Below are 23894 nucleotides of genomic sequence, written 5' to 3' on the forward strand. Positions count from 1 at the left end.
GGATTAAGAACTATGCAAAATAGTTTTTACTATTGTCACTTGAATTTTGTGTTGTAGTTAAGAGAATTCTCTCTAATGATGATAAAATGGTGTGTGTATGCTCTTTTAAGTATTTTTAAAAGACTACTGGTTATGGAATATTTATACCCAATAAGAACGCCCACTCAGGTATAGGTAAAACTGCAGTTGCCTGGGCTGTATCAAACACTTATTTTAAAATCCTTTTTCCTAACACAAACAGGATTTTTTTGGACATATATTCAAACAGTGGTCCATGGGAGAAAAGTAATCCTGTAGGGAATTCTTGGTCATGTTGATCTTTACCATTTAGCTACTGTTGTCAGATACTCTTCCAAATGATATAGTAACTCAGTATCATTTAATGCACACAATCATCTCATGAAGATGGCATTCATACTTCCAATATTACAGAAACCACAACCCAAGTGCCCTCAGCCTCTGAGCTTCAAAGCCAGGATCTCAGCGCAGAGCCGATTGGATGAAAATGCCAGTGCCCTCCCTCCCACCCTGTGGTGCCCCAAGATTAGGAGCTGTGGCTCCACTTGGGGCCAGGTCCTGGAATCCCCTTCAAGGGGCTGTTCTGCCCAGCACTGTGGAATGCAAATTCCCTGGAGCTAACACTTGTTTAGTACAGTTGCACGGGTAACCTAAGGCAGTCAACGCATATTAAAATAGTCCTCATAATAAAATGGCACGCAGTCAACCGTGTAGCCTCCTTACAGGGGGGGAGGAGAATAGCTCACTTTCCCCGGAGGGCCTGAGAAAGATCAGCTTACAGGCGTCAGCATGGGGTGTGACCCTTCTTCCTTCTCTCCTTCTTGGCCCTGGCACGTGCCTCGGGTGACCATCATTTCACATCAGCTCACAGTCTGGGCAGAAAACGTTACCATGTCTCCTTCTCTCCCCTACCCAGAACACACTCAGCACTTTGACTCACCTGGCTTCTGATTGGAGGCTGCGTGCTTTGGATAATGACCTCCAGGACCCCTCTGTGGGTCACAGCCTGTTTGCATTACTCTGACCACAACTTAAGACGTCTGCAGTGGGGTGTGAGGAAAAGTAAAAGCCTGGTGTTTTCACATTCCCAGGTAGCAGAAGCTCAGAAACCTGACAACGTTCCAGCCACCTGAGCGGGCCCAGGGCTGGCAGCTGCCCATGTGTCCCTTCCAGATAGGCTGCTTGCTAAAATGAGGGATCTTCTTCAGTACGCCGCCTGCTTCTTTGCCTTTTTCTCTACTGGGTTCTTGGTTGTGGCCACCTGGACAGACTGTTGGATGGTGAATGCTGACGATTCCCTGGAGGTAAGAAGTCAGCACCTTCTTTTCCTGACCCAAGCCTGTCCGAATTTTCTCTCAGTCCCACTGTCTCAGGACACTTACCAGGGCTAATGAAAGACATAATGGCCAACATGGATGGACTTACTCCTTACTGAGTCTTACCTTATTAGCTCATTTAATCATCACAGCTAATGAGGTAGGTAGTGTTGTTATCCCATTTTATAGATGAAGTAACTGAATAATCCCTCTTTTTTTCATCAGGATGAACTCACATAAAGGCAATCACATAACCCCTGTCACTGAACCCTCCAGAAACTCACCTCTTCCACTGCTGCATATACTAAATTGAAAAACATTCCAGTGACATCCTTTCTCACAACCAAACACTTTCTAATCTTGATGATGACATTATGAGTAGCATGAGAGCCTCTCTTAAATAGTGATAATGTAAGAAATTGAGTAATCAAGCTCAAGGTATATAAAACTTACCCAATTACTATGCAAGAGAAGAATGTTATTTTAAGGAGTTTACAAGTAGGAACAAGTACTCTGAGGGAGAACAAATCTTTCCTGTGGATCTCGAAGTAACAGCGACAGATATGGATTTATAAAACCCTCCCAAAAATAAGCTGTTCTTGGAAGCCAATTGTTAAGTAAGAAATGAGTGAGTGGTTCACATCTCAAGCATTTTATTTTTCTTACCGGAGAAGCTCGGAAAGAAGCAATTTGGAAGTTTACAATAATTTCCTGTGGCTAGAGGAATTTGAGAGGGGTAGAACTGAGCAAAAATCTAATCTTCAAAAATCAGCTATGATTCATTAGTAAGGCTTTAGAAAGTGTAGGTAAGAAAAAGAAACAATATATCAGGAACTCAAAAACTATATAGCAACCCAATCTGCTTTCTTCTGTACATCCTGAGGGGAACAATTTGTTCTAACAAATGCTGTAATGTCACCTCTATGAAGTTTAGGAAAGATACCCAAGAGCTAATCTCTATATTTTTTTTCTTCTAATTTTATTTATTAGACTCTCAAGATGAAGTTAGAAATGGAAAGTAAACATTTTCTGTTTTGATGTGTAATATTTTTGCATTTATTTATTTACTTCTTTATTTTGCTTTTAATTTTCTTCTGGCTTCTACATGGCATTTCAAAACTAATGGGGTTAGTTATAAATACTTCTTTAGAGCCAGAAACTTATGTTTCTGAAAACTATGATAGAATTGAAACACTGCCAAGAATGTCTGCTCTATGCGAGTCCAGTGATGTATTTTATCTGGCTGTGCATGTCAGTGGGGAATGAGAAACACAACGCCCTTTGAGTGGTGCTCAGAGTAAAGCGCAGATAAAATGTCTTCTGCTGTTAGTCCCAGAATCTGGATGGCCAGAAGCAGGAGATTAATTTAGAAATATGCTGACCTAGAGCACATTCAGAAGTAATTTTTTACAAATATGCAAAATCTTATCTAAAAGCACTGTTAAAATATTTTCTAAAACAATTTGAAAATCTTTCTGCTCAAGATGACAGCATTACTAACTTCACTCGGTAAGAAATGGAAGTTTAGAAAGGGTCGGACCTTGCTGAGAGAGATTGAGAGTCCTTGCCTTTAAAGCACCTTCTTACTCTGATTTCAGTATCCAACCAATTTGCCATCTGCTCTGTGTAAGAACACTGCTAGTTAAAATGAATGGAACGAGCAGCCCAGGTTATGCACCACAAGTAAATCCTTGCTAATCTTGGAGCAGAGTTAGTATTTTTTAGCTTCTTTCTTTTTCTTATACTTGAGACGTATTACACACACATTTCTCAAAAAGCCTCGACGTTAAAACAGAAACGCTGAAACAAATGAGGCCTCTTCTCTCCAACGATCTCCTTATTTATCAATATGTTTAAAAGGACATGGCTTTCTGGTAATAATTGCTCCCCCAGTTGGCTGGCATATAAAGGCATACAGTTATCCATAGATTTGGGGGTTCCGATCATCACAGTCTCCATTCTACTGTTCTCTCTCCTTGCTTCCTTTCTTACGGATGTATCATCTTTGGTCCTTATTAACGTCTTACTTTAAGCAACTATCGGACAAAAGTGGACACAACAGAAGTGATTTAAAAAAAAAACCTACCCACGGAGCATTTAAACACAAAGGAGTATTATGAATTTTTAGCTCCATTAGCTTTGTTAATCTTCTAGGGTGATGTAGGCGTCAGAGTTGGAAAATAGATTCTACAGTTCAATTCAACATAACGAATATGAAATGGATGGCATATAGAAAGTATTGCGCTGATCTACCAGGGGAGGCAAAGATAAAGCCAGAGAGGGTCTTGCCGTCCAGGAGTGGACATTTAGTGTGGAGAAAAAGATAAACACGAAACTATAATGAAAGGCATAGGCCAGTTCATATTTGAGAAAGAAATGAACAATGTACCATTGGAGGAAAGAAGATAGAATTATTATTTCCCGTTGGGGACGTTGAAGCAGGCCTCAGGGAGGAAAACGCATTTGAGCTAAGCCTCCAAAAGATGCAAAGTATTTCAAAAGGTCGAAATGGCAGCAGGGGACTTGCAGACCAGAGGACACATCGCCAAAGTAAAGAATGAGTAAAAGATCAGGGCTCGTTAGAGGATGAAGGTGAATAACCAAGACCACGAGGCAGAAAAAGCTCAAATATTCTTTTGTCTTACTACAGAATCCTAAAAATGGCATAAAATATTATTCTGCCTTACTCTGGCCTCCCTTGAAGAAGGAAATTCTTTGCATGAAGTAAAAACATTAGGAAAAAAAAGAAATGGCCCAGGACTGACCCATTGCACAACCCTAAATCAGGGACAGCAGCCCTAGCCCCCAGCCTGCTCCTTCATTACTGATTTCCCTGTGTTTCTGGGAAGACCCATATGCTGGACAGAACTTGGGCTTTAAGATCATTCCAGCCTGTGTTTGTGACTTGCCTGTGTTCCACTGAACAAGACTGGACTCAGTCTTCAGCCCAGTTTCTTCAATTATGAAACAAAGTAAACTGCGTTGTTTTAAAGTCCTTCCTCTGTCTTCACATTCTTTAATAACATCAGGACTCCTTGACTATGACTGGTCTGCAATCCCGGAGATGTAGCCAGTCACTGAAGGACTGATGGTGTTTACAGCCTCCCCCAGAAACTTCTACTAGGAATCTATCGCGAACATTCTCCATTTCTCTGTAACTTCATACGCCCATCCTTCCTTTCTCCCATCCTCCTTGTCTCCTTATTTATTTCTTCTTCCTGTCCTTCCCTTCATCCTCTTTGTTCCCCTTTTTCCTCCCCCTTTTTTCCTGTTTCCTTCCCTCTCTCTTCTATCCCTTATGCTCTTCCTCTCCTTATTTATTCTTTTTCTTTGCAGTCATTTTTCCTTCATCTCCGTTTCCTTCCCTTTCTCTCTCCCTTCATCCCACAAATACTGTTTGATATCTCTGTCCACCCGGTGCCGTGATGGGTACAGCTTAGGAAGGAAGATGTAACCTAGATCTACATTAGGTTACTCCCAGCATGCTGGCAGAGACAGACAAGTGAGCTGACAGTTACAGTATGGTGTGACACATGCCATCATAACTCAGAACATTGAGTAGCCAGCTCGCCCAATCTCAGATAATGAGTAAAGGCAATCCAGAAGAAGAAATACCTAAACTAGGACTTGAAGAATAGATGGGTGAGGGAGAAGTCGTAGGGTATCCCCAGCCTAGAAAGGAGGATGGGCAGAGATCCAGATATGAGAGCAACATTTGTGACTTTGGACTGCCTCAGCACCGTAAGAATTTCCAATGTAGGGAGGAGAATATAGGAGCTTGGTCCCAAAGGCTTTGTGTTCACATAAAATCAAGATCTTACTCAGTAGAGAAAGGTGCTTCACTGAAAACAAACAAATGCATGTGTTTCACAAAGATCAATTATTCTGGCTACTTGTGGAGAATGGCTGGAAAAGGTAGATGAAGTGTAGGGAGACTAACTGGGAGGTCTTCGCCATATAATAGAAGGGAAGCGATGGTGGTTGGACTACTGAGGCAACAAGCATAGAAAGGCGTGTGAAAACACGGGAAACTCTAAAGAATTCCCATTAGCAGGATTGATAATTCCATGTGGGAAAAGGAGCTGATTCAAGGGAGAAGTCAAGGCTGAAGTCCACTTAATCGTTTTTAGGCAGTTGGAGGAATGGTATGGTTACCAAGAGACTAAATAGAAGAAAACTAATCTCTATACAGAAGTCATCAAGCAGCAACGTCCCTGGACCATCCCACTATTCTTTTTTTTTTTTTTTTTTTCATTTAGATTATGATACAGCACCTCAAGGGGACCTGGAATACAATGCTTTATAGTGAGGAAGTTATAGGTTGCACTTGATGTTCGAGGACCTGAGATTAAATCCCGCACTGTCGGGTAATACCTGTATGCTTTTAAATTGCGGACATTTAATTTGCTATAAAGCATATTTCCTCTTCTGTAAAAGAATAATAATATGCACATCATAAGTGTCTTGTGAGGATTAAGTGAGCTCATGAACCTAAAGCATTTACCACAGTACCGGGCAAACACAAATCAGTCGATAAACAAGAGATATATTATTGTCTATTTGCAGTTTATTGTCTTGTTTTTGTTCTGGAGGAGGAGATGACATTTTGTATAATGTTCACTGAAGGGAGAGATATGAGATTTACGTTCTATTCCTGTTTTCGCTATTGATTCTCTTGGAGAAATTTTGTTTACTTCTCTGAGCTGTGGTTTGCTCGTTTTTATACTTATGACTGCTCCTTTTTTGTCTAACCAGGGAATAAGGCAGACAATAGAGACAAAATAGGATAAGGTACCCATTGAATACATTTTAAAAAGAAAAATAAATTGTGAATTAATTATATTGTTAGTATGTTAACTCAATTAGAAGATAGGTATTTCTTCATTATCCACACTGAAATTAAAAAAAAAAATAGTTTCTTCCAAAGTTACTGGCCTTTCAATTATCAGAAGGAGAGAATGTTTTCACAAGATTAATCCATTTTCAGTTTATCTTGTGTTAATTATTTACTGTGAAATTGCTATATACCCAACACTATTATGATTAAAATTTTATTACTTCAAATGAAAGTTTCTTATATTTGTATTTACTTTATCCCCATAACCAGGTTTTCTTTCCTCTGGAGTTTCTGATTACAGGAATGATGCCACAGTTGCTTTAGACATAAAATAAATATTAAAATTATTATACCTGGCATGTACTCTGATTTTTTATGTAGTACTTTTACTTTTCAACTCATTGTGAACTCCTTCAGCAGACACTGGCGTCTACGCACGTTCTCTTGTTCATCTCATGACCTCCTACTGCACCTAACACCAACTTCCAAATCGTGGGAACTTGTGATTCACATGAATTAATTGGGCACATATGAAGATACTTGGCATATTTACGAAAAGAATAAATAAATGAAGGAAATGTAATGTCAAGTGATCTTTAGAAATTACACACTGAACCATAAATGAGAAGGATCTCTGTAGGGAGACCACAACCTTTTCCTAGGCAAGTTTTTTTTTTTAACCTTACTACAATTTAAACTTTTTCAAGACAGGGGCTTAGTTCCTCTTTTTTATAAGATAGGAATAAAAATCAAATTCCCTGGGATGTATAATAAGATTGGTGAAGAGTGCATTCTGGCCCAGAGAATAAAACTTTCCTGCTTGGTGCTTCAAATAAAGATAGAAATGAAGAAAAGGAGAGAGAAAAAAGTAAATGAATATTTTATTATCATTTCTCAACGTACATTGTGATCTGTCAGGACTGATGTAGCCGTCATCTCAAAGTTGTAATAGCATGCTCTCATAAGCATTCTAAAATGATTAAACATGTGACTTAAACAAATTAAACAATAATTGTTAAAATTGAAATATTTAGGTAGTTCAAATATGTAAATTAGGTCATATAATCAGGAAGGCCACAAAAATTATATTTTGCCTACTAAGTATGCATTATCTCATTTTTGCATTTTACACCTTTGGCTAGTCCTCCACAAATAAGTAGGCAGAACTAAACCAAATGTAGGTTAACAAATAAATCCATGGTACCTAAATGGAGGAGAAAAGAAAAGTAACATTTTATGCTTATTTTCTAAAAGATTTCATTTATTTTTTTGACAGAGAAGGGGAGCGCAAGCACAGGGAGTGGGAGAGGGAGAAGCAGGCCTCTTGCAGAGCAGGGAGCCTGATGCAAGGCTCTATCCCAGGACCCTGGGATCATGACTCAAGCCGAAGGCCGATGCTTAATGACTGAGCCACCCAGGCACCCCTATTATGCTTACTTTAATCTTGCTTCCTTAACATTATGAGTACTTGTTTTGAGTTCTTTAAAACCCAATATAGTAAGAAAAATAATATAAAATATTCAAACAAAAGTTCAGAACCATAGTATAAAAAATTCAAATGACTTTCATGTTCAGATTGAAATTATTTCCAGTCTTAGTAAAACCTGCTACTTACTATAGTATTATTAAAACTTTTGCATCTTAATAAATATATTTAATTAAATACTAGAAACAGGTAAGTTGCATCTTAAGTGTTCAAGTACATTAGCAGAAGAATGGCACAGTGATGTGAAAAGTATAAATTCCTCTAGTATGTGCATGCAAGATAGTTTTTAAAATAATATATCTTCATGACTTATTCTACTGTTCATACTTCCTCCTCTGTGTTATATTTACACACACATCTCACTGCATATGCTTTTATAATCTAACACATATTAACAAAAAAAATCTTATTTGATAGTGATCGGCCCACAATAAATATTTACTAAGCCTATCATGTGTATGTGTGTGTGTGTGTGTGCGTTTGTATATATATATATATATTTTTTTTTTCTCCCACGTAGCTGGAGAAAAATATATGCCAGTAAATTAAAATATTTTTAAGTTTCTCTAATTCTCAAATGATAGAGAAAATACTTGGAGGCAAGACAAACACATCCAGAACTACAGGAAACAAAACAAGGTAGGCAAAATTGTGTGTTGCTGCTCGTAAATATTTCTGGAGTGATAAAGAAAGAAAAAATTGGCAAAGAGTAGGATAGAGAAGCCTTGATGGAAGGCTGCTAAAGAGAAAAGAATAAGAAATCCCAGGATTAAGGAGCTAATTTAGGATACCATAAATTCAACAGGGAAGAGGCATTGTCGATACAGGTTCCTAAAGCTTTCTCTGAGTGGTACCTGGCTTATCCTGGGTCCTGTGGTAAACACTTCCCAGAGCAAGTTATGGAGATAGGGTCCAGGCTGATAGCAAGTCAGTATAAACTCTGTTGATAAGTACTAGTTCTTTGACTCTCATATTCAGCTGTTTTGTCTATTCAGTCAAGCCAAAAGCACAGATTAAGCATCAACAATGCATATAGTGTATCAGGCAGAGTTCAAATGTCAGTTAATGTGTGTGGATTTGGAAAATTGACCGACTTTTCTTTTCTCAATTGACATCTATTCAGCATGTCTTATGTTTCCAGCAGGAGAGTCTGTATGCTCCCTGCAACAAGGTGCCACACCTGTCTTGGTCCCTGCTGCATCTCCAGCATTTTGTTAATCTGTTGACTGATGCATGACTGACTCAATGAATAAAGTCGGAAAGATGACAACAGACAGACGCGGGAGACGGATGTACATAAATGCACATAAAAATAATAATGCTGTATTGTAAATACTATAGAATATGGACAAATTATGGCATGATCTACGAAGAAATTGACTCCTGCTGGAGAAACTGGGAGAACTTCATGGAAGAAGGAATGTCTTTGAAGTGGGACTTGAATGATAGGTACAAATTTGAAAATTTGAAGGCAAAGGGAGATGTTCTCATTATTATATGCCAGGAGCAGGAAAGTTACGTGCTGCTGGGAACTGGGTAGTCAACATCCAGGAGAGAGGCAGCCCAGGTAGGGGGTAAGGAACCTGTGAGCACAAATCCCACCTAAAGGGAGCAGCCGCTTATTTGGCGCTAATTGTTATGTGGGACTGAGGAGTCCGGGTGGCCAAAAGGACCAAGTTTCCAACAGAAGCCAGAAATCTGAACTGTTCCATAAGATCTCTTTGTTTTACTATTGCAAGTAATTAATACTAAGAGATTTATGCTGGCCTCATGTTTGTACTTTTATTGTTACATCTTAGATAAACTGAGTTCTCCCCATTGAGGAGATAATCTGCTCCTCACTCCAAGATTAATAGATATTCACTGAAATAATGTAGAAATTCCTCTTGTACCATTATCTATATTTATTAATGTATAAATTGCATGTTAAAAGAGTAAGCTTAAAATTGGAATCTTCTATTTTGAATGACCTTGTAAGATAAGAATTATTAGTTAACATTTTGCATTTTTGCCCTTTAAGAAAGGTTAACCATAATATTTTGAGCCTCAGTCTGCTTTTTAAACAGCATCTTGTCTTAAAACTTTTAAGAAGTTAGATTTACTTGCCTTTTAGGAAAATTCTTAATAAGCCGTTGTGAAACACAGAGATAACTAAGTGAAGATTATATATTACAGACAAGGGGGGGCTTTCCTAAATATGATTAATAATATAAAATCTTTTAACCTTGTCTTTTGTGCACAAAGGCACCTTTAAGGGTGTCTCCAGTAAGTGCTATATTAACACAGAAGTTTAGTTAATTACAGCCACTATTCTCACGTACCTTAACCGAGTGTGAATACCAAGCAATCTCATAGTGTGCCCCTGAGCATTAATACCTAATGAAATTGGATTCCTTGTTTCCTCTAATGAGCTCATTGCTTTTCTAAATATGGTCATTGCAGGTAAATGATCAATAGCCTTGAAAATGACACCACTGCTGGATTATTTTGCCAAAAGACACTTTTCTTAGTGTAAAATGAGAATTATCACATATCTATCACAGGTTCCTTTCTAAATAAGCTTACATATAATGAGAAATACCATGGTGGATTGGTTGGCTTGTTTTAGTGGCTGTTAGACAGCGGGAACTGTGGACAGTCACTGTCTGATTGTAGAGCAGTGACTTTGAATCCACATAACCTAGCTCAGGTTGGAATAAACTGGATGCAGTATGTTCCTGTTAATCGAGACACTGAAGGGCGATAAGCTACTAGAAGGCCTGTTTTCTCATATGGTCTAGCAGTTCCCTACCAAGCATCTCTACTGTATTTGTTTTCTAGGGCTGCCATAACAATTTACCACAGCTTGGTGGGTTCACACAAGAGAAATTTATTCTCTCCAAGTTCTGGAGGCCACTTTGAAATCAAGGTGTTGACAGGGTTGTACTCCTTCTGAAGACTCTAGGGGAGAATCCATCCCTTGTGTCTTCCAGGTGCTGGGAGCTGTTGGCATTCCTTGATTTATGGCGACATCACTTCAATTTCTGCTTCTGTGGTCACATTGCCCCCTGATCAAGACACTTGTCATTCGATTTGGGGCCCACTCTTGTACTTCATTAAATATGTAAAGTCCCTCTTTCCAAAAAAGGTCACATCGACAGGTTCTGGGACTTAGGACGTGGTCATCTTTTGGGGGTCCATCATTCAACCCATTATATCAACCTTTCTTCTCTTCTATCGCTGTTAGTTAGTAATGTTGTACACAGTTGCTATTCAGGTTGTTATAATATTTAAGTACTTTACTAAGATCATTTACGAGCAAATCATCTATATTATGTGTTTGTAATTATTAATTCTTATAACTATCTTAACACCATCTCCTTTATACACATAAGAAGACTGAAGCTCAAAAAAGGTAAGAAAGATCTTACCCAAGGATACAACACACCTTGTTAGTATCAACTTAGATTTAAAGTCTATACTTTTTTTTTACCCGTAGCTTAACTTGCATGCATATCTAACTTGAGATGTTCACATTCTTCTTTAGAAATTGATATGTTGGGGCGCCTGGGTGGCTCAGTGGGTTAAGCCGCTGCCTTCGGCTCAGGTCGTGATCCCAGGTCCTGGGTTCAAGCCCCACATCGGGCTTTCTGCTCAGCAGGGAGCCTGCTTCCTCCTCTCTCTCTGCCTGCCTCTCTGCCTGCTTGTGATTTCTCTCTGTCAAATAAATAAATAAAATCTTTAAAAAAAAAAAAAGAAATTGATATGTTAAACTTCACCAGGTTGACCTTCTTTGTTAAATTTGTAGTTCCTGTATTTCCTTAGGCAGATAATATTCCTAAACTCCAAAATATCCCTTCAGATTTAACCTTAGGAACAGTAAGCCAAAGTGAGGTTTTGTAGAATAGCCATAGGATGATATTAAAGTTTGGGCTTAACACTTCACTCAAAGCTATCTTCCAATTTCCAATGCCTGCCTGAAAGGGATTTGGTATTTTTTTAAAAATGGGTTTTTAAGTATACCGCAGGGTTTAAGAGCAAACACACAGACTGCTGTATTTGAGTCCTATCTCCTCCACTTATTAACTATACTTTCTTGGGGTTATCACTAACCTTTCCTGTGCCTCATTCTCCTTATTTGTGAAATAGCTGGAAATAATTGATATCTCACAGGATCCTTTAACGAATAAATGAAATCGTAAGATAAGTAAGTAGTAACTGCTTCATAGTATAGACTCGATGTAAATTTTTAAATTACCAATTAAGATTATTTTACATGGAAAGTGATAATAGAAGCACAACATTGAAATTTGTGGTGGTGTGGCAAGCAGTGCGGTTTTATTTGGCTCACAACACAGCTCACGGTTTGCAGGCAGAACATGGAGCAGAGAGTTTCAAAGCACAAATACTCCCTGATAAGGTTTGCTTTTGGAGATCAAAGTGTTTTATGTTCCTTTCCTCCTTCTTCACACCAGTTATGATCTCCCTGCTTTTGCATTTCTCTTCCCACTCTGTGGTTTATTCTTTCTTTAAGGAAAAATTTACGTTTTGTTTTCCAAGATAATTCTTGGTTAAATTGTACTAAACTATTCCCAGAATTCCCAGGTAATGTGAATCTGTAATTGAATCAAGACAAACAATCATATTAGCTCTGTTCCATATGCATGAGCTGTGTCAGGAATATTTGAAACTATTTTCCATTGGCATGTTTACAATTTTAAGAAATCTATTGTGAAAAAGAAAAAAGAAAAAAAAAGAAATCTATTGTGACTTGCAGCTAACAGATAAAGTAGGGAAAGTCTGGGGGCACTGGTATCTTTTAGCTCTAGGTGGATACTTAGATTCATCTGCAGAGTTTCTAAGTAAAAGTGGTTTATGGCTGTCAGACAGTATGAAGTCAAGGCTCAATTTGTTCACATTCATCTCACAGCTTAAACATTTGTAGTATGTCAGTGGAACAAAAAGGAAGAAGTTGTGGGCCTTTATATTTGATTTATTGTTTTCTTTAGGTATAAGTTTCTTTGGCAATTATTGTCAAATTATGAACTTTGTATATCATAACACCTTTCTTCATGGAATACAGGGTTTATGGTGAGCAAAAATTAATGTACATTCTTAACAGACTGAGGCTGCCAACAGTTAGCAACCATTGTTAGATTTATTGATTGATTTTTATTTATTTATTTTTTTTGATGAACATGTGTCAGCACAAGAAAGCCAAGAATTGTCTCCCTGTTAAACTACGACTCCATGATGGAACTAGTCATAGACACTTGCATATATCTAATTGTGATTTTATCTACATCTAGCACCACTCCTCCTGCCCCCCACCTCCAACCCCCTACCCCCATCAGGAAGTAAATTCATTTCCTGGTGGGGAAAGCCTTTAGCTGTTAGTGCTTAAGAGAAAATACTCTAAAGTACATTGTGCTTGTTGTAAATGAAATTCCGATCACAATTGCAACCACTGTACTGTACTATCAAATGCACAATAGCCAAGGTCTTCCTTTGATGGAGGGGAGCTGAAGGGTGTCTGAGTGACTTGTTTTGCATGGTGTCTTCTCCAACATTTAGGTAAGCACAAAATGCCGAGGCCTCTGGTGGGAGTGTGTCACTAATGCCTTTGATGGGATCCGCACCTGTGACGAGTATGATTCTATACTTGCTGAACACCCCTGTAAGTATGCCTTGGACAAGCCCCTTGCCAGGGAGAGGGTATCAAACAACACTGAACTTGGGTTTCCATTGTGTATTTTTGGTTTTTTACAGTCTATAGTAAAGTTCTAACTTTAGAAGTTTTGATTAAAACATTTATTTTATTTCAGAAATGTGAATTGAAACATTTTGAGTCTATTTTATCTTTTTCCATGTATTTATACATTCCTTTAGGGTAAAAATATTAACTTTTTCATCTCTGCTGCCCCAAAGGGCCTGGCAGAGCGTCTTACACACAGTAGACTTAAAGTACACACTTTTTAAATTGAAATGAATTCTTCAGGGTGCTGTGATTTGAGAATTAGAATCCACAGATTAGATGAAAAGTGTTTCAAAGATGTCTTTTAGGTGTGACTTAAGTCAAATAGGAAGTTTACAGTAATTCAATGGGAAATTTGCTGAGAAAGAGAGAAGGTGGAAGTAGGGGGCAGAGACAGAGAGGCAGAAAAACAGACATAGAGATAGATAGGTAAAGAGAGAAACACAGACAGGATCAGGGAATGAAAACATCAGTATACGTGATGATGCATGGTTAGCAGGTAGGGTAAAGCCCTCTCCTTCATCCTCCTGACCTTTAGCTTTAAATTTTGATCAGGTGTTAGCAAGACCCATGTTCCTATGAAATAAAGATTTCAGGGGTGCCTGGGTGGCTCAGTAGGTTAAAGGGCTGCCTTCTGCTCAGGTCATGATCCCAGGATCATGGGATCCAACCCTGCACTGGGCTCCCTGCTCAGTGGGGAATCTGCTTTTCCCTCTCCTTCTGCCTGCCGCTCTGCCTACTTGTGCTTTCTCTCTCTGTCTCTCTGTCAAATAAATATATAAAATCTCAAAAAAAAAAAAAAAAAAAGAAAGAAAGAAAGAGATTTCATAGATTAAGAGATGTTACCATTGATTCTCTCAGTTTTTCTCCATAGCATTAATTTATTTAGAACATCCAGTCATGCCAAGAAATACCAGAGCTGTTGTTAACGCTAATTGGTTTCGGTCTCTTTCAAAGTGGAGGATGGGGTATAGCAGGGAATGGCAACTTCTTTTCTCAAGTTAAATGAAAAGCAAACCCTTGGAATGTGACTTTTCCCCTGGATGGCTATTTCAGTCAGGGATAAGCACTTAAAAGGAGCAGTGGTCGAAAATATCTTCTTCTGCTATTTAGGATTTGAGTGTTCTTTAACCGAATTCCTAAGGCCCATATTTCATTTTTTTTTTTTTATGATTTTATTTATTTGAGAGAGAGAGAGAGCATGAGAGGAGAGAGAGATCAGCGGGAGAAGCAGACTCCCCGCCGAGCAGGGAGTCCGATGCGGGACTCGATCCCAGGACTCCAGGATCATGACCCGAGCCGAAGGCAGTTGCTTAACCAACTGAGCCACCCAGGCGCCCCCATATTTCACTTTTTTTTAAAGACCTGTTAATTCTTTCTTTTTCCCTCCTTGAGCTAACCTAATTCTACCTACAAAGAATCATGATTTGGTCCATAAGAATGCAAGTTTATGTGGACACTAGACTATTCCAGAAATGTAGTGCTATGGTGAAAGCAATTTAAAAAAAAGGTAAAATATTTAAAATTTTGAAATATGTTATGTACATTTATGCAAGAATAACAGAAAATATTCATAAGCTTACTGCACAGAGAAAACTGCTGTTTATATTTTAATATTCCTTCTTTTTTTTTTATAAGTATCTAAGCCCCATGCTTAGCCACTTTATTTTTTATTTTTTTTAAAGATTTTCATTCATTTACTTGACAGAGAGAAATCACAAGCAGGCAGAGAGGCAGGCAGAGAGAGAGGAGGAAGCAGGCCCCCTGCTGAGCAGAAAGCCCGATGCGGGGTTTCGAACCCAGGACCCGGGATCATGACCTGAGCCGAAGGCAGCGGCCCAACCCACTGAGCCACCCAGGCACCCCAATATTCCTTCTTTTAATCATTTGTCTATACCATCTCACCTTTTAAAATATATTCTTACCTATTAATTTCAAATAATACCTTAAACATTCATCACTTTGATTTAAAAAATTCTATCCTATGCTTAGACACAAGATGAAAATGTATTCTAAGAAAATAACATAACTACACCCTCTAAGTTAGGATATTACCTGTGATATTTTATTTTTAGTCTTTGATATTTTTTATAGAATCATAATTAGATAACCTTTTCCATTTTCCTGTAGACCAAGGGTATACAGACTCAGACAAATTTTTTTTCAGGACTCTTGTTGAGTACGCCCTCCCCAAATCAGAATATTTAACATTATTCTACCAGCCAGATCTCAGACAATTCCCAGAAAGAAATTCCTGGCTGGTTAGTATTAGCCATCTGCCTGCAGAACTGCCCTCTTGGAACATGGGCTGACACCATGGGCATAAGCTGGGGAGTTCCACAGAAGCATCAGAAATCACATTCTGGGGGCCCTGGGTGGTACAGTCAATTAACAGATGGACTCTTGATTTTGGCTCAGGTCTTGATCTCAGGGTCTTGGGATTGAGCCTCATGTTGAGCTCTGAGCCCAGCAAGGAGTCTGCTAAACTTGTTCTTTCCTTTTCTCTCTGCTCTTCCCCATTCTTTCCCTCCCTCTTTCTCTCTCTCTCTCTCTAATAAATAAATACAAAAATCTTAGAAAGAAAGAAAGAAAGAAAGAAAGAAAGAAAGAAAGAAAGAGAGAGAGAAAGAAAGGAAGAAAGGAAGGAAAGAAAGAAACCATACTCTGTGTGGGATTGAGTGTTAGTGAGGGGAAAACCAGGGCCATGATTTTAAAGCATCCAATCCAGATGGCAGTGCTGGCCTTGTTGGACCCAGATTCTAAAAGGAGACTTAAAAATATTTAAGGAAGGCCCTCCAAAGTGTGGGACTGCTTGGCTTGGGGTGCTGAGTAGGAGACTCACTTGTATATATTATTCAAGATTGTTGAAACATAAAAACTGATACCACCTCATTAGTTACATCTTTTTCTCTTTCCTGAATTTTGAGAAAAATAGACTTTTGATTTGGCCTAAATTAGAAATTTAAGTTTAATTTTTTTTTTAAATAATGCCACCTTTTAAGATCTTAAATATTTACCTATTAATCAGGTAGAAGTTGGGGCTCCTGGGTGGCTCAGTCAATTAATCGACTGACTTTTGATCTCAGCTCAGGTCTTGATCTCAAGGGGTGAGTTCAAGCCCCATGATGGGCTCAACGCTGGGTGTGGAGTCTACATTAAAAAAAAAAAAGTCTGGTAGATGCTGATTTTATGCATTGATTTCCTCTCTTAGATGAATCATAAAAGTATCTTTTTATTTTAAATAAATTGGCCATATTTTATAAGCAACCTATTACTAAATAAGCCCTAAATTTATCTCACCATTGAGCAAAAATTATTTAAAATTCCAGGAAACTGCAATCACTATGAAAATAAAACATAATTATTGTGCCATCAAAAGAATAAATTGTATCACTTTTCTAAGAGCTAAAATAGCAGTAGCTTTGACATTGGATAATTAACCCTCCATTTGTGATAAAATTTTCCTATTTTTATTTTTAAAAATTTTTTATTTATTTGAAAGAGAGCTTGAGAGAGAGAGAGAGATCAGAAGCATCAGGAAGAGGTAGAGGGAAAAGCAGACTCCCGCTGAGCAGGGAGACCAATGTGGGACTCAATCCCAGGACACTGGGATCATGACCTGAGCTGAATGCTGATGCTTAACTGACTGATCCACCCAGGTGCCCCAAATTCTCCTATTTTAAATTTAGCATAACTAGGATTCACAGCTCAATAGGTTTTCACAGTTGAGGATGCTTCCATTGTAGATGATGACTACTACTAGTCCATTCTGTTTACCTGATATCCTCTTCCCTGGACCTTCTGCCATATATTCTCAAATGGCTATAGTTTTCAATTTTGCTCAGTTGACAGTGCAACATTGAAGGCTTCATGTGAAATGTTGGCCAAGAAGGATCACCACCAGAAAATGAAATGAAAAAGAATATGATCTGGCTTCTAGATATAGTGTTCTACTAAATAACAGAAGCTCTTTCTCCTTCTAAAAACCTACTAATGGCTCTCACCAACCTGAATTGACAAGTTACATGTTGAAGCATCTTATTCTGCTCCCTATACCGTATTTTAGCCAGTTATTAAGAGTACATTTTTAAATAAAACTTCAAACAAATGAAGTGATCATTAATTTCTTAAATATTTACTGGGGTAATTTCTGCAGAATAGATAATCTACTTTCAATCCAGCATTCACTTGTAATATTTGTCAACAAGACTCATTCCAAAACAGGAAATAAGCAACAAAATAGTTATTTAGTCTACATTATATCCCAGATATTTTGCTAGGGGGCCAGCAGGACTAAGTAATAATCAGTGCTTAAACAAATGATAATATCAATAATCTCATTATATTTTTGCATTTTATGATAACATTCCACGTTCATGCAGATTTAAAGTCTAATTTTTTCAGTGGGCATGTATCAATGCATGTGATTATCTGTTTTGGGTGCACCTGTGTGCCTTAACATGTCTCCTTCCTCTGACCACAATGTAACCACCTGTCCTGATCTTCCAGTGAAGCTGGTGGTAACTCGAGCATTGATGATTACTGCAGATATTCTAGCTGGCTTTGGATTTATCACTCTGCTTCTTGGTCTCAACTGTGTGAAATTCCTCCCTGATGAGCCATACATCAAAGTCCGCATCTGCTTTGTTTCCGGAACCATACTGCTAATAGCAGGTACTCTCTGCACTAGTGGTGGGGGTAGGGATGCTTGTCATTGATCTTGAAATGAAGGAGAAGGGTGCTTGTCATCAAGCAGTTCGTTTGAGGAACATATGTAATCTGCTTTTCTAGATTACAGGTAAAAAGAGCACATCCACCAACCCTACTTCCTTTAGCTGTAGAATTAGATAATTAATTTTTGTTAATGTCCCAAAGCAAAGTTTATTGAAGTCCTTAAACTACTTTTTAACCATTTAAAAAGTTAAAATGCTGAAAAAAGTTACATAATGCTTAAAATCTTTCAAATAATTTATTTTTTATTATTATTCCTGAAATTAAATTCTAAAGTAAGTGTCAAACCATCCCCTCCATACCTGTACTCACTCCCACCAATTTTTTTTGCAGTGAACTAAATTGTGCCAAGTCCTATGTTAGACTTTTCTCATGTGCCATTTGATCATAAATGTAACAATAAAGCAGATTATATCTCCACTTAAGAAGCAGATGAATAAATGGAGTCCTGAAGGCTAATAAATCAAGCATGACTAATGAACAGTCAAGAAGCACTTTACATGGTGTTTATTGATGGAAGAGCAAGAGTGATATTTTATGCAGGTCTGTCATTAAATTCAGTTTAGTCTTCCTCTGTCACAACATGATGTCTTCTTAGGATCTTAATGCAAGTTGAGAGAAAATACACTGGTGAAATCAAAGTGCAAGAAGATTGAAAACCACTGGGCACAGCCCTCAGAGAGAAAACCATCATTTTTTTATGGTAGCAGCCAAAAGCTAGCAAAGCAAATGTACGTGGGAATCTCACCAGGCAGTGCAAGATGAATGAATAGGGATTTGGGAACTAAAAATGCTTGGAGAGGCACCTGGCTGGCTCAGTCAGTAGAGCATGTGATCTTGATCTTGGAGTGGTGAGTTGGAGCCCCATGTGGATGGTAGAGTTTACCTAAAAAACAATAAAAAAGAAAAATAAATACTTAGACATATACATGTGTGATGTGTGAGTTTAGCAACTGGTCTCCTTTTCTTGATTTGCAAAATAAGGTGAAGCCCCAGTCATCATACCTACTCTGAACTGTTGTCTTGAAGATCCAGTGTGGATGGAGTAAGCACATAGCAGAGAGCCTAACCCATCACACAGTCAAAACTGTGTGAAGTTTTTCACACACACACTGAGTCAAGGCCTGATGATCCTCAGGTTGTATTAAAAAGTCACAAGAACTTAGTAAGTTTTCCTTTTTAAGACGTTTATTCCCATGTCTAGCCTAGTGATAACATGGAGCTTTTGTATGTAAAAATGTGTTTTACTCAACAAATTAAAAAAAAAAAACACCATTTAATGCTATACAATTTTACTCCAGAATACTTTTTGAAATATCGCTAGATATACCATTTTTTATTAAAAAAATAAATGAATAAATGAAAGCAAAGACCAAAACAAAGAAACAATGAATTGATGGGGAAAATCCCTACAGGAGTGGTTAAAGAAATGACAAAATTAAATTTCAATAGATGGCCAAGGGCTTGGAACCATCTAGTATGCCATATATCTTGTATATAAAATACTAATTTTATGTCTAAAATACTAATGCCATACACATGATATGTTACATATAAATATTTATGGCATACTCTTTTCATATGAAATTAAATATATACATATTTCATATATATGTATCTCTTTGTGTGTATATGTATAATTTTTCATAATCTGTAAATTTTGTAAAGGAATTTCCATATTAAACTTATAGATTACAATATTATAGAAAATATGTGGTAATTTAAACTGTTATCTGAAGGTTATGTGTTCATGATCTTTTCCTTCTTAAACTTCTTGCGTTAAACAATTGGGAAAAAAATGCAATGAAATGGTGAACACTTTTCACATAACATTTTGTCCCATAGTTCCTCACCTTTTTCCCTTGCATCTAATCAATGATGTTCAATTTATACCCTTAAAGTGAGAGGACTCTTGTGACATCATTTCAAGCCAGTCCAATTGTCAGAGAGACAATTTGGGGTATTAAATTTTGTTTAAAAGGAACAAAATTTCTTTGTTCATGCTTATATAGTGTAGGGGTGGTAGAAAAGAATTTATTTTAAAATAAAAGCAGTTTTTACTGAAGTTATTTGTTTTTGACCCCAACACACTAAAATTATTGACTTCTAAAACATGGTTTCCTTATGGGTGCTGATTATGTAGTTGACATAGCTTTAATTGTGGGTCTATGTGGTTGGGCAGAGGAGAAATAGAATAGTCTTAAAGATATATACTTTTAATTAAAAATCAATAGACAATGAATATAGGCTATATATTATTTGTCTTTGATTTTGTGTTCTTTCTTTTTTTCATATTTTATTTTATATAACACTTAAGAAAACATTGGAAAGAAGGAATTAAAGAAAACCACAATGATCATTTTAACTTTACACAAACAGAGGAAGACTGCATTGTTTAAATCTTTGTATTTCTCTTTATGTATAAACTGATATATAGTTGAGAAGAAATGCAAAATAGAAAACAAAAGGAAGACATCGAAGAGGTATCCAAACTTTGAGCTGTCCATGAATCCTTCACATCATTATTATCCCTCTAAATTATGCCATGCATTTTGGGGTAGCAGTCAGATCTCCTTGAATTTAAACTTGGGAAGGCCTGCATTATTTTTAGCAACTTTTCTTTCTATCAGGTGCCCCAGGAATCATTGGTTCGGTGTGGTATGCTGTTGATGTTTACGTGGAACGTTCTTCTCTGGTTTTGCACAATATATTTCTTGGCATCCAATATAAATTTGGTTGGTCTTGTTGGCTCGGAATGGCTGGGTCTCTGGGTTGCTTTTTGGCTGGTGCCGTCCTGACATGCTGCTTATACCTCTTCAAAGGTAAGAACAAAATAAAGTAACACATTTACATGCATCCTGTATCAGTCTTCCCAGACAAATGGAAACAGATCCTACCAGCACAAAATAATGAAATGGTGAACACTTTTCACATAGCCTTTTGCATACTTGATCCCTACTTATTATAAATGATACGTGATCCCTACTTATCATAAATGATACTTTAACAATTTCTGTTGTTTAAAGGCAACTGATTTGCAATATTCATGGCTTATTACCTGATTAGTGGTATAATGGGTGAAAACAAACACACCCACAGTTATAGCTATATCCAATATCTAAATATAAAATGATGATTTCAGTGTGTTCCTAATCCCATATATCTAATTTTATCCAATCTATTCTATATATATCCAGAGTTAAATAAAGAAGTAGACTGAGAGCTAAGTCAAAAATTGTTGTTAATAAATGTAATGTGTTTTTATTGGGTCTCTAAAAATATCACTTTAAAAGTAAGAGAAATCCATCTCCTCATCAGAAAGAAAGAAAGAAAGAGAAAAGAGAGAGAAAGAGACAGAAAGAAAAGGAAAAAGAAAGAGAGAGAAAGAGAAAGGAGGGGAGAGAAAGAAAAGAAAATTACCCAAATTTTAAATTAAAAAAAAAAAAAAGCTTTCCAGATGAAAATCTTCAAATTTCTTCTAGGGTTCTTCTTAGATGATTCTGTCTTAGAATATTTGTATTCTTTCCTCTTTATGAGAAGAATGGGTAAAATGACATTTTCTCCCCCAGATTTACTGAGTCTTATTTATATTTATATCACAACATTTATCTCTTTCCAACAGATGTTGGACCTGAGAGGCACTATCCGTATTCCATGAGGAAAGCCTATTCAACAGCAACTGTTTCGATGGCCAAGTCATACGTAGCCCCTCGGACAGAGACTGCCAAAATGTATGCAGTGGACACGAGGGTATAGAGTGCCACGTGTCTATCTGCATGTATGTTACTGAAATAATCAATCCGTATGTTTGGGTTATTCCAGGAACACTTACTTAAACCTCAATATGTTCAACTAAATTAACTGCTCAGCTTAATCAAGAAGTTTGATTCTCTTATCCTGCTCCTTTTCTGTTACTCTCATATTGTCTCTCCTCCTTTCTACCCTCCTCTTTCACAGGCCCTCATACACTTCCCCTGTATTTCCAGATAAGGTTGCTAGGATATACAAATGTTTGTTTGTGATTTCTATATTGCTATTAAAGATTGTGACATGGTGATATTCAAGTAAAATGACACTTTAAGACTAGAAAGCAACTTTCTAAAGAGGCCAGAGATTCTAATCTTTGAAGGGATTGACAGCCTCTTAGCAAATTTCCTGGCTTTTGGTTCATTCTTCGTGTTCTCATCTGAGTGAGTTATTTGATAACTTGGAAGAAGATGATTCTTCTAAATTTAAACTAGTATATCAAACCCTACCATTACTCTGACTGTTAAAATAGAAAAAATAAATCAACAGCTTCCTACACCAGCCACTGGTGGAATTTAAAGATAAGAAGTTTCCCCTCCAAGCCTGGCATGTCAAATGCAAGTGCTTAATTAATACGAGAGCAGTGATTTATTTCTCATTAACAACATAAGAGATCTGTGTATTATTTTATCACACTATAATTTTGCCTATATATTGCCAAACTATTAGACCACAGCAGCGATAGCTGAACCAGAGAGTTCATTCGTTGATTGATTAGATATCCAAAAATGTTTCATGAATACATTATAATAGAATTCACTGATTCTGGTGTCCTCACACCACTGGATCCTCAGCACCCAGGAAAATATCTGACATGTGATAAAATGTAACATAGTTGTTGATTGGAAGAAATAAAGACTCACAGTTCTTTAGTGAAAATAAGATCAATTTTTCTCATAAATTGTATACTTATTTGAAAAAAGAACTATATATTTAATTATACACTTAAAGAAATCAGTGAATGATTGCTAATGGGATTTTACTCATATTCTAATGTAATCATCTTAATTTTTTAAATGGTAGGGTTTTTTAAAAAGTTAAATAATTTAATCTCAGGTTTTCTGATTTCTTATATATTGCATGAATAGCATTAATACTCTTGCTGTACCTTAACAGGCTATCCACTGAACTAGAAATTAGTTCTTTGGAAAAATGAAGATTTAGTTGTGAATTTCTGAAGGCCCCCCAAAAGAAGTGTTTTAAATTTAAAAAGCTAAAAGTCGTGTGAAAATGAGATGATGAAAGCCTAATACATATATTTATGTTGTTGTGAATGGTGTTCATGACCACGTGGTATCTTTTTACCAGTATTCTCAGGAGAAATTCTAAGCGAATCTTAGAACTGAAAGCAACTGATTAACTTTTATTTCGTAGATATAACTAACCATGTAATTGACACTTAAGAAATTGTTTGTAGATCATGTTTACTTGTTATATTAGTGTTATTTTATGCAGCTTAAAACTTATTTTTTTTGTTCACTTTTTCACAACCTTGGCTTTTAAATTTTTTACTTCTACTTTTATTTAATAAGGTATTTTCTGTCATGTTTTATATAGTCTAATAAGTCTTTTGAAATTCTTCTTGGGAAAGGCAGGGTAAAATTAATTAAATGACTCATCAGATTTTAGAAATATAAATTTTTCCACCCTAAAAGACTTCATTTGTATGAGGAAATATTTCAGAGGATTCTGGTGATAACTGACATCTATGAATGTTTTGAAATTTTTCTCAATAAAAATGTTTTGTATATCCTGGGACATATATTTTTTTTTTTATTTTTTTGGGAATTAGCCTTTTGTTATTATAGATGTTGTATATATGCATTGTAGAAAGTTGTAGAACAAAAATAACCAAAAATGTATCTTCCATATTTTACAATATGGCCCTGTGTTCTCTCCACCGAGAGCATCACTAGTCCTAAAACCTCACTGAGTTATCTGCATATCCTTCCAGACATTCTGCTT

General features: G+C 36.9%; 1 protein-coding gene across 1 annotated transcript; it reads left to right on the forward strand.

The window, feature by feature from the left end:
• Positions 1-899: 899 nt before the first annotated feature.
• On the forward strand, positions 900-23679 carry CLDN16 (claudin 16). The gene is given in 7 exon segments (XM_047698274.1): positions 900-1133; positions 1136-1186; positions 1188-1322; positions 13211-13313; positions 17901-18065; positions 20753-20944; positions 21745-23679. Coding segments are annotated over 7 exon segments (921 nt in total). The 5' UTR covers positions 900-992; the 3' UTR covers positions 21879-23679.
• Positions 23680-23894: the final 215 nt, after the last annotated feature.

This window comes from Lutra lutra, chromosome 1, assembly GCF_902655055.1.
Source record: "Lutra lutra chromosome 1, mLutLut1.2, whole genome shotgun sequence".
Classification (NCBI taxonomy): Eukaryota; Metazoa; Chordata; class Mammalia; order Carnivora; family Mustelidae; genus Lutra; species Lutra lutra.